The sequence below is a fragment of the Fundulus heteroclitus genome, chromosome 23, assembly GCF_011125445.2.
Source record: "Fundulus heteroclitus isolate FHET01 chromosome 23, MU-UCD_Fhet_4.1, whole genome shotgun sequence".
Taxonomy (NCBI): Eukaryota; Metazoa; Chordata; class Actinopteri; order Cyprinodontiformes; family Fundulidae; genus Fundulus; species Fundulus heteroclitus.
In genome coordinates, this window is record NC_046383.1 from 10,557,343 (window position 1) to 10,570,542 (window position 13,200).

At 41.4% G+C, this 13,200-nt stretch overlaps 1 protein-coding gene across 1 annotated transcript in view; it reads left to right on the forward strand.

Annotated features, from left to right (window-relative positions):
- Nucleotides 1–723: 723 nt before the first annotated feature.
- The window catches only part of LOC105937729 (ankyrin repeat domain-containing protein 50), a 51,455-nt gene continuing 38,978 nt past the window's right edge, over nucleotides 724–13,200 (forward strand). The window contains exons 1-2 of the mRNA XM_036127779.1: nucleotides 724–991; nucleotides 2,883–3,973. Coding sequence (XP_035983672.1) covers nucleotides 3,459–3,973 — 515 coding nt within the window. The 5' untranslated portion in view covers nucleotides 724–991; nucleotides 2,883–3,458. The remainder of the gene's footprint in view (nucleotides 992–2,882; nucleotides 3,974–13,200) is intronic.

The following is a 13,200-nucleotide window of genomic DNA, read 5'->3' on the forward strand; positions in this document are numbered from 1 at the left end:
TCAATGGTAAATAGCTACACTGCCAAAAAGGAACAAAAAGTAAGCAATTGTTTCTTGAAATTTGTGTATTTTCCTTGATTTGGTTAAATAAGATAAATAAATGAAGAAGGATATACATGCATTTACAGCATGGCCATCTTAACCTCTTAAGACCTGTTAATTCTAGTCTAAACATGGGCTTTTTTATGTGTTTAAAAGCCTACGTTTGGACTAAAGTTGTCAGGTGTTAAGTGGTAATATAGGATATATATATATATATATATATATATATATATATATATATATATATATATATATATATATATATATATATATATATATATATATATATATATATATATATATAATTTTTTTTTTTTTTTTTACTTAACTCACTGCTATCATAACATTTAAAATGCAGGCAAGCAGGTGGATGAATGGATGGATGGTATTTACCGTTTTGGATAACAACAGTGACAAAAATATTAGAGTTTACAACAGTGCAAGATCGGTATCCACAAATATGTGATAATATTCCTTATTTATTCATGCCTCTGTATACTTCTGTCTTGTATGTTTTCCTAGGTTTTAATCAACTGATGAATTTCCCTTTGCTGCTGTGTTTTGCGGTTGTCAAGTATTTTTTTTTTTCTTCAATTTCTAACACTAAACAGAAACAACGGTTGACTGGGTCGTAAGACTACAAGTCCCATGGGGCCTTGCGGCGACCGTTGGCATGTGCGCGCACCGAATTTATTTGGGGTGGTCGGAGGCGGAGAGAGTCAGTCGGCTGGCTCGCTGTGGAGCTGTGTCGGGCAGCAGGAGGAGCCGACCGCCGACAGAAAAGACCGACTGAAAGAAAAAGAAGCCGAGCGATACCCCGATGCTCTGAACCAGGCTTTGAGCATCGACCATTGTTCGCGTGAACGTCCGGTTTGGACGCGGATTTAAAGGGAGCCTACGGAGGAAGCCACACACCCCGAAAAGCAGAAGAGAGGAGACCGTGAGCGAGGTGAGAGGAAGCCCGTTTTGTCGTTCGTTACCGACGGCAGAAACTGGGGCAAAAAAAACGGCCAAACGCTCCACAATTGGTTCCCGTGGAGTTGAAGGAACAGTCGCCGTTGAACGCAGTGACGTTTAGCACGTCTGCTCCTCATTAAAGGGCGTCCAGTTGTTAGTCGGGGTCTATTGTTGGGTTTTTTTAAAAAGCCACCGTAGGTGTGTGTATCTGTTAAAAAAAAAAAAAAAACAGGGGGAGGTTTGCCTGGACGTACAAAAGACTTCTGCTGCCCTCTCGACTAAAATTCGTGGAGGATAATGGGTGTAAAACGCGTGTTTTGTCGTTAAAGGAGCTGGCCCGTGATTTATCTGGAGCTTTATTGTCTGTAGGTGGCAAACAGGCGCCTCTGGGAAGCAGAAAGGTGGAAATGTGAGGGAGTCTGGTTGTTTGGCAGCCTCACAAAGTAACCTGCAAGGCTGCGTGTTCGCGTTTTCATGCTCGTAATCAGCTGAGATGCATTTATATATCGTTTTTTTTTTTCCTTAGTTGATTTGTTGCCACTTTGAAAATAGCATTTCAAAGTGTTTCCACTCTGCAAAGTCCCCTCCTCGCATAGGTCAGGACGGATGTGGACTGTTTGGCATTTAAAGCCACATGGGAAGGAAGAGAGGATCAGTGGAGAGGCTGGAGAAACTGGACAGAAAATAAATAAAAAAAATAAAACCCTGCCAAGAATGTAGTTGCAAGGCAGGCAGGCATTGATGTGGGTTGTGGAGGATGAAAGCACTGAAAACCAGTTTGCCCACCTTTATGTAGCTGTAAGGGGAGTCCACCTTTATCTGCAGGAGGGAAATAATCTTGTTTTCACTGTGTTTTTGTTTGCTTTTTAATGGATAAATACACTACACTCCAAACGTGGAACTAAAAGTAAGTAAAATTGTCTTGAAATTAGTCTATTTGTCCTTGATTTGAGCAGATAAATAAGATTACGTTCCAACAGAATGAGCATTTTGACCCCTAAAATAAGATTATTAGATATATAAAATCGTATTCCATTGGCAGATCATTTAAAACTTGCCAAATTAAGGACAAATACACAAATTTAAACACAATTTTACTTACTTTTAGTTCCATTTATGCAGCGTATGTCCTATTTTTTTACATGTACACTGTTTGAGTAATAAAGTAGATCACTTAGGAAACAGCATGGGCCACTATGAGAGCACTAAATAAAAATCTGATTAATGACAATTACAAAAAAAAGAACGTTTTATCAATCTGTAGCATCTATGTATTGTTTTAATATTTAGACACTTGTGTATTGTTTTTTATATTTAGACTAATTTACTATTGTTTTAAGAGCCTGTTGAGCAGAATATCATAATTGAGTAACAGAGAAGTATGACAAGCCAATAGCTAGCAGCAGATTAGTTGATTTTTCTGCTCCGCTAGTGAGACTAAACAGACGCGGCTCACGTCGTTTCCAAACAGCAGTACCTTAATTGCAGTGACAGGATTGGTGGGGTCTTTATTTAGTCTCCATCCAACAGCTTTTTGCTCAAATTGCCTTTCTTTGTAAGTGAGGTAGCAGTGTAGAAGCCTACTTTTAGCCATCTGACCAGGCAGTGTGCAGCAACAGGTGAGGAAGATGCTGCGCTGCATTTTTATTTTATTTTTTTTTTCTGGAAGAAACTCCACTTTCTCTAGCATCTCATTAAAAACGTCTTTAAACCATTAAAAACCCGTCAGGACGGAACATTTTAGCATTCAGCAAATCGCTCTTGGGTGTACCTTGGTACATTTTTAACCAGCTGATGCCTACCTGTGAGTTTCAGCTGCAGTGGAATTATATTTTGGTTTTAATCTGGATTTCCTGTCTCCTTTCTTCTTCTTCTTTTTCCAGGGAAGGAGCTGGATGCAGCATGTTATTAGAGAGAGTGACTCTGCACTGACCGCCTCGTCCATGTTAATGTAATGGAAACGGGCTTTTGGTCAGCGGCGTCTGAAATGCATCAGTGGAATAATATGAGGAACCCCCATGGCTAATCGCATCGAGTCGTGCTGGCTTTGGCGTGCCTCTCAGGAGCCGGGTGCCCTTCCCAGCCCAGCGCCATGCTAAGACAACACACGGACAATAACAAGGAGCGCTTAGTTCAACCAGTGGGAAAGCTGTGGAAAAAGTTGGTGGAAAATCTACAGTCCGAGTCGCCATGTCAGTCTTGCCGTTTTTGATTTTGACCTAGAATCTGTGTAACGCACAGTAGCCGTTCGAAGAAAGGCTCCTTTGTTCGCTCCGAGTCGCAGCAACGTTGGATTTTTTTTTTATTTTTATTTTTTTTAGGGTAGAATTTTCAGCTGAGCTAATGGATGTTCAGATTTACAGCTGGCTTCGGTTGAAATTGAAAATGCCCGGGGAGAAGTAAAGGGCCCCCCCCCCTATGACCAGGAGGACAAGGCGGAACAGCAGCGTCAGTTCAAGATGGCCCAAACCAGTTTGCTGCAGGGAAAGCGCTTCTACTGCCGAGAGTGGGTCTTCCACAAGGTCCAGCACTGCCTCCAGGAAAAAACGAACAACCTCAGCGAAGTGACCAGCACGCCCAGTAAGCAGCCGCCGCCACTGCCGCCTGTGCCCGGCGGGGGTGCGCCCGTCCCTGCCGGCGTCCCGCCAGGGTCCGCCAAATCCGGCGGCTCCTGGGGCGTGTTGCTGGTGGGGGGGCCCGGCAGCGGGAAGACCGCTCTGTGCACGGAGCTGCTGTGGCCCACGTCGGCCCAGGGGAGCCACCGCAGCCTGCACAAGCAGAGCCTCGCCTTCCATTTCTGCCGGGCGGACGACTCGGACACGCTGTGCGTCGGCGCCTTCATCCGCAGTCTGGTGGCTCAGGTGTGCCGAGGCGGGCTGGTGCCGGGATACGAGGAGAAGGTGCGCGACCCGGCCGTCCAGAGCACGCTGCAGCCCGGAGAGTGCGAGAGGAACCCCGCCGAAGCCTTCAAGAAGTAAGGACGTTCGTATGCACGCGCAGAATTCTCCTGTTCGCTTCAGCATGTATGTCAATGTTTTACGTTTCCGCCGAATCGCGCTATAAGCTGACGATCGTGTGATTTATCTAGGTCTAATATTGTCAGGTATTGATATTTGTATTAAGGAACAAAGAAGAAACGCAGCAGGGGAACTCGCTCAGATAAAATCTTAGAAATATCTAGGGCTGAACAATTAATCGCATTTTCAATATAATCGCGATTTTAAAAAAACGCAATTTCCAAATCGCAGAGTCTGCAATTTTTGGCTATGTAACAATTAGGGAATTAGACACGTCCATTAGGTGTTGGTAAAATGTTTAAAGTGGGTTTGCCTCCACATGGAAGGGAAGACAGTTGCAGCAGTGAGATAATCTAATTTTATTACTTGTTTTAGAGTTTATATAATCATACAGAGCATTAAGTACTGGTCAATCAGTTTAATACATAGACTTGCTTGTTGGTTGGACTTTATGTCCAACAAGGATTGATGTCCAAATCAACTAAAAGCTGTTCTCTTGAACAATATTCTGATTAATAGAAACATTAAAAGTTCTTGTTTTTAAATAGTCCTTGTTTACAAACGTCTTTATTTAGAGGCCATTTTTGTTGCTTGTGGTTAATGCAGAGAAAAGTCAAAATTGCAATTTTGGTTGAAATATATTGTAGACAGAACGCAATCATTTCTGCTCTGAGTTTAGATGCTGTGGGTGTTTTAGCAACTAATCCGCACAGCGAGGAAACAAATTGATTTGTTGTTTGTATATGTTTAAAAAGACATGATAAATTAAACTGGGGGAAAAAAAATCGCATTAAATAGCAATATGAAGAAAAAAAATTCCAATTAGATTATTTTCCAAAATCGTTCAGCCCTAGAAATATCTACTGCAGCCATGAACAATGCTGTTTATAATTCCTAGGACTTCTTTTTAGCAATTTTTTTTTTTTTTTTTTTTTTTTTTTTTTTTACATTAAATTTTGCACTTTCAGGTAATAATAGTGTTTGCTTTGCTTGACATTTAAAAATCAACTCCAGCACCTCCCCCCTCCCCTTCCTATCTTCTCCACCTCCTGACCCTGATGCCCCCTCCTCTTTTTTTTTCTACACACACACACACACACATACACATACACACACACGGCCCAAAGCTCCACCTCACCAGCCTCCCCTCTTATTTGCTGTCAGGGTTTTGTTGGTTTTCCCCCCGGTGTGGCACTCTGGGTGGGACTGTCCCCCGCTCGGGTTTTATTTAAATTTTTCTTATTCCACAAAGGTCAGATGTTTTTTAGGCTGCGGCGGAGCTCAGGTGGCCAGACCCTGGGTTAGAACGGAGCTTTGAACTGTGACTGATTCACAGACCTGAAGAGCGACGGTGCTGTAAAAAGGATGAAGTGCAAACGTTAAGCCGGAGTACAGTAGGTTTTGTGAGCTTGCAGCACCCTGCCTGGGCATGTAACAAGATCAAGATGGACTGTTATTGCAAGCGGAGGCTTTAAAAGGAGCCGCATGAGAGCGAGTGCCTGTGGTGGACTTGGATGACTCTCCTGCACAGCGTAGGTCAGGCTGTCTGTGTAACGCAGCCTGTAACGCAGCACAGAACACACATTCTTATGCTTTTGTGGCCATCTGGTGACACTTATCGCGCCATCTCAACATCACACACACGAGGCAGGGGGCGGGGTGAGGTAAATCTTTTTTTTTTTTTTTTTTTAAATGCTCTACAACCATACCCGCTTTTCATATAAACGCAGCCTTTCCTAAGGAAGCCCACGCTCTTCCTGCCATCTGCTTGGAATCACACGGCCGTCTCTGAGGACTCTGGCTCGAGTTTGACCCCTCTCGCAGATAAGAGGCAGGTTATGGTGGGAAATAAACGGGGAGTGAAGCCACCAGGGGCAAGACGTCTTGCTTTGACTCCGCTCTCCGTAATGCTGGACGTCAAGACGGCCACGCGTTGGTCAGCCTGGCCTCATGGAAGCATTACTCTGCCAGCAGTCCACACCTCAGGCCTCAAATCTTATCATCACGCCTCCTTTTGTTTGTTGGCCAAAGAAGCACTTTGAGTGTTTTTTTTATCTTCATTTAAAGCGTAAAAAGATTCCCCGGCACCGCTGAGCACAAATAATCTGAATGGCCTCCTTTCTGCTCCAGATGCTATCTGCTTTCAAGAAGCCAAGAATGGCGTCTGGCAGAGAAACGTACAGAAATAAAAGCCGAGCAGGACACGGAAAAGCATAAAACTTTTACTGTCGGTTCAGCGTTATGACTGCTAATTTACTTCAGGAATAAAAGTTCACAGAGAGGGGTGCATACCTTATTTTGATTGAACTGATTTAGGTTTGCATATTTCTCAATAAAGTCAGAGGTTTTATTTAGAAGAGGCTGCACGGCACTTTTTTTTTTTTTTATGTTGCTCTAAGAGCTTTTTTAGCTGCTCTCTCCAACCCTGCTTCCAGCTGTGATTTTTAAACATTGCCTAGTGAGCGAGCGCAAGAGGCCCTGCCAAATTCTTTAGTCAAAGACAAACAAGTCACATTGTCCGTTGTAATCCTCACTCTCACGTCAATACAATAAAACAGCATTGACATGAGTTAATGCCCACCTGTGCAGTAGTTTGCCCACGTTTTAAAGGGGACATGTAATGCAAAATTCACTTATTCAGCCCTTAAATACATTTAGTTGTGTACTTGGAGTCTGTAGGAACCAGGTGCTGCGTAGATATCTTTGCTCCGTTTGGGTCAAAATTATTCAGTCTGTTTAGTTTTCGCTATTTCCCCCCTTTTTAATCATTTAAATCCCAGTATTTGCTGCGGAACTGCTAAATAAGGTCATGGATGTCCTGCTTACCAAATTTGTGAGTCCGCCATTTTTATTTCTCAGTGCGATTTTTATAGTCCAAGCTGAAGGACGGCAAAGCTACCAGTGGGTAAGTCAAAATGTTTGGTTGTTGGGTGTATTAACCACTGAGCTAAATAATACACTGGAGTGCTAATCGCCGTCTGTTAGAACGAGTCGCTTTGAAGCCACCAGCCGCCATATTGGTACTCCCTATTTTCCCCCAGTAACTAGGGAATATGTGCGCTGCAGCATCGAATAACGAGGATTTTCTCATGTTCAGGGGGGCCTAAAGACTTTTAAAATGTCAAATGCCATATAGTTTTATGTTATGTTGTAAAACTATAAAGTACTGAGAAAGTCATGTGCTGAAATATTTTTCATTTTATTCATTTAAAGATATATGTTTAACATTTATAAATATATAAATAACAATGTACAAAAACATATATTTACATATGTGTATACATATATATACATATATACATATACACATACTTATATATACATATATATATATATTTAATATGAATAACATGTAAAATATTTCAGCACCTAATTTCCTAGTAGTTGATAGTGTTAGTACATCCACTGACTGTAGAATTACCTGTGAAACGTTTTCACTCAGCCAGAAAACTGCTTGTTGTTGCAACCAAATCCTGTGGGATTCTGTGAGAGTAGGGAGCAGCAAGATGGCGGCCAGTGACTTCAGTTTTTCGCCAAAATCAGCACTCCAGTGTATTATATAGCTCAGTGGTATTAACCCACACGATTCAACCCCAGCGGACTACAAAAATGGCCGACCGGGGTGGAGTGGAAAGGTATAGAGTGAGTGCTGGTTGTCTGGTTACTCTGTGGCATTTAAAGAGATCACATTAAAACGAGTGGCTCTCAGACGCACATCAGAACAGGGGTAAAAAAAGGGCTTTTGGGGCAACGATATCGAGGAAATAAGACAAAAGCATTGCAGTTCCACTTTATATAGACCTAGGGGTTGTCAAGATACTAAGATTTCAAACTCCATATCGATACCCAGGAAAATATTCGATACTGCATTATTATGACAAGTTATGATAGTAGTAAACGTAGCAGTGTGATCTTTGCCAGATTTAGTGTTTATAATTTACAAAAGATCTGCCAGCAAGCCAGGAGAGTCATTTTACCCGGCTATACAAATAAAACGTCTGAAAATCAGAAAGTACTGGCGCATTGGTAATTGTTGTGACGTCAACATGTTGGCCTTGTTGTTATTACCGTATAATTTGCTACTCTCTATACTGTCCTGCTCTTAAACAGTAGGTGTCGCTATGGTGGAAAGGGATGGTAGAGCTGTACAAGAAGGAGAGCGGACAGAAAAATGTAACGCACAACTTAAGAAAAAAAAAGCCATGTGTAGTTAAAATGGAGCCCACATAAATTTTAACCTTCCTTTACTTTCGATGTGACAAATATTCTGTACATTTTAACTGGAAAACAAACAAACTGTTCCTCTTCGTCCTTGACCAACTCTAGCGCCGCTTTTCCTCCGTTTTCCACAGCCGTCTCTTTCACCTCTTGTTTCAGACTGGATGGGGTGGAGTCACATAACTACAGACTGTGTAGCACAGCATCTTAAAGGGACAGGAGCATAGCCTAACTATATACTTCTTTAAAAAAGGACAAAAACAACCAACGTGGGCAAAATGACAACGGTCATTGTCGTAAATTTCAGTTTCGATAAATTCTGGGCTCCCTATGCTAAAGGAGCTATGATAGGAAGCATACAGGCTCCTTTTCCTACCTCCTTCCTTACTGACCGCACTATTCGGACAGAAAGACGCTGTCCCGCAAAGTTCTGGAAGAGGATTTACTTTGGAAGAAGATGCTTCAGTCTTTGTGCAATTTACATCTTTAATGGCAGTAAACGGCTCAGGAGTAATCATGCATTTCCCATTTAGTCATGTTTCTTCAAAAAAAAAAGAAGAAATTCTCTTATTATTGAAATTTTAGTTAAAAATTTGTAGAGAAAATGATAGAAAATAGAATAATATCTAGGAAACAAAATATCCTTTGTATCCTTGAAGTATTAACACCAGCAGCCTTTTTTTGAAGGCTTTTTGAATTCACACGTCCTGAAAGTAATGTGATGCATTAGCAGGTCAAATGTCTGCCGGCAGCTGCCACAGATCCCCCAGATAAAAGCCAGTTTCACCTTTCACTGTGCCTTTCTTCTCCTCCCAATCAGCCTGGGCTGGCTGTCTTGTTCAGACAATAAACTTGATATTTTTGTTTCGTTTACATTCCAGATTGGTTGACTGCAGAGCGATCACTAGAACCACTGTCTGGCTGCAGACATCCCCGGTTTAACTCTGCGATCTGCCTGTCTTGTTGACTTTCGCATTAGTGTCTAAATCTATCGAGTCAACTTCTGTGTTTCAGGGGAAGTTTGCCAGCTTGTCAGAGTCTGAGCTTCCAAAAACCGATCTGAAAGTCGGGTCATTGAGCATGCAACCCGTTTTCCCTTTCAGGGCAACGCAGCTGACTGAGAATGGGTGGAATTAACCCATCCAAGGTACCAGCTTTTTTTTTTGCTGATGGAGCAAACTGCTTTGTAACGTTGCCGTGCGTTTATGTGGGTCTGCTGTCAGGCCCTTCTGGTCCGTACAGAAAGTAATCTGATTTGCAGCTGTAGAGTTTTTTTATTTCCTTTTTAAAGGGCACAGGCGTCTGAAGTGATGAATGATCTTAAATCTGTGAAAGAGTTGGGACGCTCCCGGCTGATGTCGTATTCTCTCAGGATAGATGTGGAGGGAGCTGATTTTGCACTTGTCGGAGCGCTCTAAGAAAACCTGAGGGTTATCCTCAGCTTCTTTGGTACATTTTTGTTTTAAACCACTTTTTATGAGTTGAATGAGTTGACATTTCAGGTCAAATTGGGTTACATGCCAGTGTTTAAAGGCGAATAGCCACGTTATTTATGTCAGTAGCTCACTCTGGTTGCATACAAAGTTTTTTTTTTTTTTTTTTTTTTTTTTTTTTTTTTTTTTTTTTTTTTGCCTGCTGGCATATTGGTTGTTGTTTTGGTGTTTTTATGCTTTGTCTTTGCTCAGTTTGTTAGAAAATAAAGCTTTTGGTGTTTATTTGTAATTACAACAGAAGTACGCACTGCACATGCGCAGCAGGGGTTAAAACAAGGAAGTGGCTAATGGTTGTTAGCATCGCCACACAAAACGATGAAGAACGGTCCAAGATCCAGTGAGAGAGGGGTGGGATAAAAAGCAGCTGCAGCTGCTGCTTTACTGCGAGACATTGCAGAGGGTCAGGCTCAGTCCGGCATCTTTTACAATTATTTAATACTGGTTTATTAATTAAGCTTTATGATAGTTCTGCGATGCTGTCTCTAGATGTAGCCATGTCTGTTTATCTGTTCATTGCACCAGAGACTGGTTTATTTTGGCTCATAAGGGGCCATCAAAACAATATCAAGATGGACGCTTGGTGCATATAACCTTATTTTGTCATGATCAAATGGTTTTTGGGCTTTTCTTATAAGCATATGTCGCTATATACCTTTTTAAAGGGCTGTGTGAAATCTTATTAAATCAAATCTGAGCAATAAATTTTTTTTTACCCCTTTTTGTTTCACAAAGAAAGAAATTATTTAAAAAATTGCTTATATGTCAAGCACTTCTAGTTGACCTGAATTCAAAGTGTAACTAAAAACAAGCTGAGAAACATGCTTGTAAAGTAAGTTATTGTTATTGGCAAAATTTTGGCTTAAAGTAGTTTTACACGATGAGCTAATTACAGGCTTTGCTTCACTTGTGTAACTTCAAACTAACTTAAAAAAAAAAGTAAATGTGTAAATTAAAGCGGTAAAAAAAAGTATTTACATACATTCAGCATTGCTGCTCTTCCCTTCATGGAAGCCCAGTGAGTACATCTGCGAAATAATATCCAGATTTTCTTTAAAAAAAAATTATAAATTTGAATTAATCAATTTAAATCTATTTATCACACAATCTTTAGTCAAACTTTGCGCAGCATTTGGAGTCGATGCCACATGTGACTTTATGACTGATTCACATCAGGCGACCCATCTAGTTAGGGTTAAGGGACGTAAAATGAATGCGGCTCCTCGGCTTTCATGTGGCCCACCGCTGTGGAAAATGTGCTGTAGATTAGGGCCGCGTTTTAGAAACGAGGGGGTGTGTGTGTGTGTGTGTGTGGGGGGGGAAACCTCCCGGTGTGAAGCATCGGCTCTGTTGGAGCAGATGAGGAGCAGCAGCAGCGCTGGTGCGGCTGCAGCGATGACTCAGCAATCAGATGCCAGCGTCTCTCCACGCCACTAGCGGCGTGTGTGGAGTTTTTTTCTGCCTACGTGTTCGGGTGGGCATTCACAACTCATTCATGTAATCGTTGCCCAACGTTTAAACTCCTGAGACCACGGCAAGGGGAGCTGCGAGGTCGCTCCTGAAGGCAAAGAGTCGCTGTGGTCGGAGGGAATTGTGAAAACTGCCCGTCGTGTGTAGAACCGAGGGCCGCCGTTGTGATCTCTGCCGACGGTACGCAACCTCAAATTACTCGGTTTACTTTGAAACTAAACAAAAGACTGACTGTATGAAAAAGTAGACGTGTTTGTTTTAGGATTTGTTATTGTGGGAGCTTAAAAATCTAAATCTGAGCTTCCTGGCTCCTCGGGTGACGTGGGTGTCCCTTTTTTTTTTTTTTCATATACCTCCTGTGATTGATAGAAGACTGGCAACATAAGCAAATCACCTCCCACAATAATCATCACATTTTGGATTCAAGTACAGCTCCCTTACTGGTGAATGCAGTGCCTAGAAAGTGTTCATCCCCTCTTAGTTTGTCACGTTTTGTCATGTTGCAGCCACAGATTTCAGTGCATTTTATTGGATGTTATGTTCAAAAGACCAAACATGATTTTTATTGAAGGGTATGATGGATTATTTTCTAAACTGTTTGCGTTTTTTTGTAAATAGATTCCACCTCTCAGTGCAAATACAGCTGTTCCAGGACGTTTTTTTTAGAGGTTTGTTGGAGAACATTAATAAACAAGCTGGGAGCCAAGGAACAGCTGAGACAGGAAAGAGGGCGATGGCATATCTGCAGGAGATCCATAACTCAGATGGGTAAATCTGCTAACAGGACAACTTACGGCCGTGCACTCCAGAAATCTGGCCTGTACTCATATTGTGGAATTAAAAAAAAAGGCTATTGTTGAAAGAAGGCAAGAAGAGGCTGTTTAGTTTTCCTCTTAGTTACTCAGCAAACAGGGGAAGGAAGGCGTTCTTGTCTGAGACCAAAAATAAAAGCTTCTGGCGAACATGTAAATAGTTTGTGGAGGAAAACTAATGCTGCAGGTCACCCTGAACATCGCGTCCCTACTTTAAAGCAGAAGCTGGTCAAAGGTGATCGAAAGATGAACGAAGCTCAATGTCGGTCAGGCCTGGAAGAAAAACTGCTGCACAGCCGTGAAACTATGGCAGAGGTTCCCTGTTCATGAGAACCATGACCCTAAACAAACCTTCAGAGTTACAGTGCAATGCTTTAGTTGAAAGTAGGGCTGCACAATCACATTTGCAATATAATCACAATTTTATACAAAGCAATTTCCAAATTGCAGAAGTCTGCAATTCTTGGCTCTGTAACAATTAATGAATCAGACGTCCTTTAGGTGTCAGTAAACTGTTTATAGCGGATTTTCTCCACGTGGAAGTGAAGAGAGTAGCATTAGTGAGATAATCTAACTTTATTACTTGATTTAGAGTTTATATAATCATAGTTTTTAACCAGAAACTTTCAGGAATCTCGGTCAAAACTTGACTTGTTTTTTGGTTGCACTATATATGTTCAACATGGATTGATGTCCAACTAAACAAGCTATTCTCTTGAATAAAAATATTCTGATTAATAAAAACAGCAAGATTTCATGTTATAATCGTCCTTTTTTACATACATCTTTATCTATATATCTTTATCATTTTTGTTGCTTGAGTTTTATAAAAAGAAAAGTCAAAATTAAATGGCAATGATGGTTGAAATATATCTCGATATTGTTTGTTTGGCAAAATCGTACGGCCCTAGTTGAAAAGCATAGTTGTATTTGAGAATGGCCTTGTCAAATTGCAGATCTAAATCCTGTTAAGCATCTATGCCAAGGTTTAGTGAAATTATATTTAGAGCCTATCCATCTGATTTGACGGATCTATTTTCTGTAGAAAGGCCAAAGATTTCAGTCTTCAGGTGAACAAAACTGGAAGAGACGGATCCCAAAAACCTGCAACTCTACAGCAGTATTGACTTGGGCTTTGAATAATGATGCACAAAACACCTTTCAGATCTTTATTTAGAATACCCTTTTTAAAAC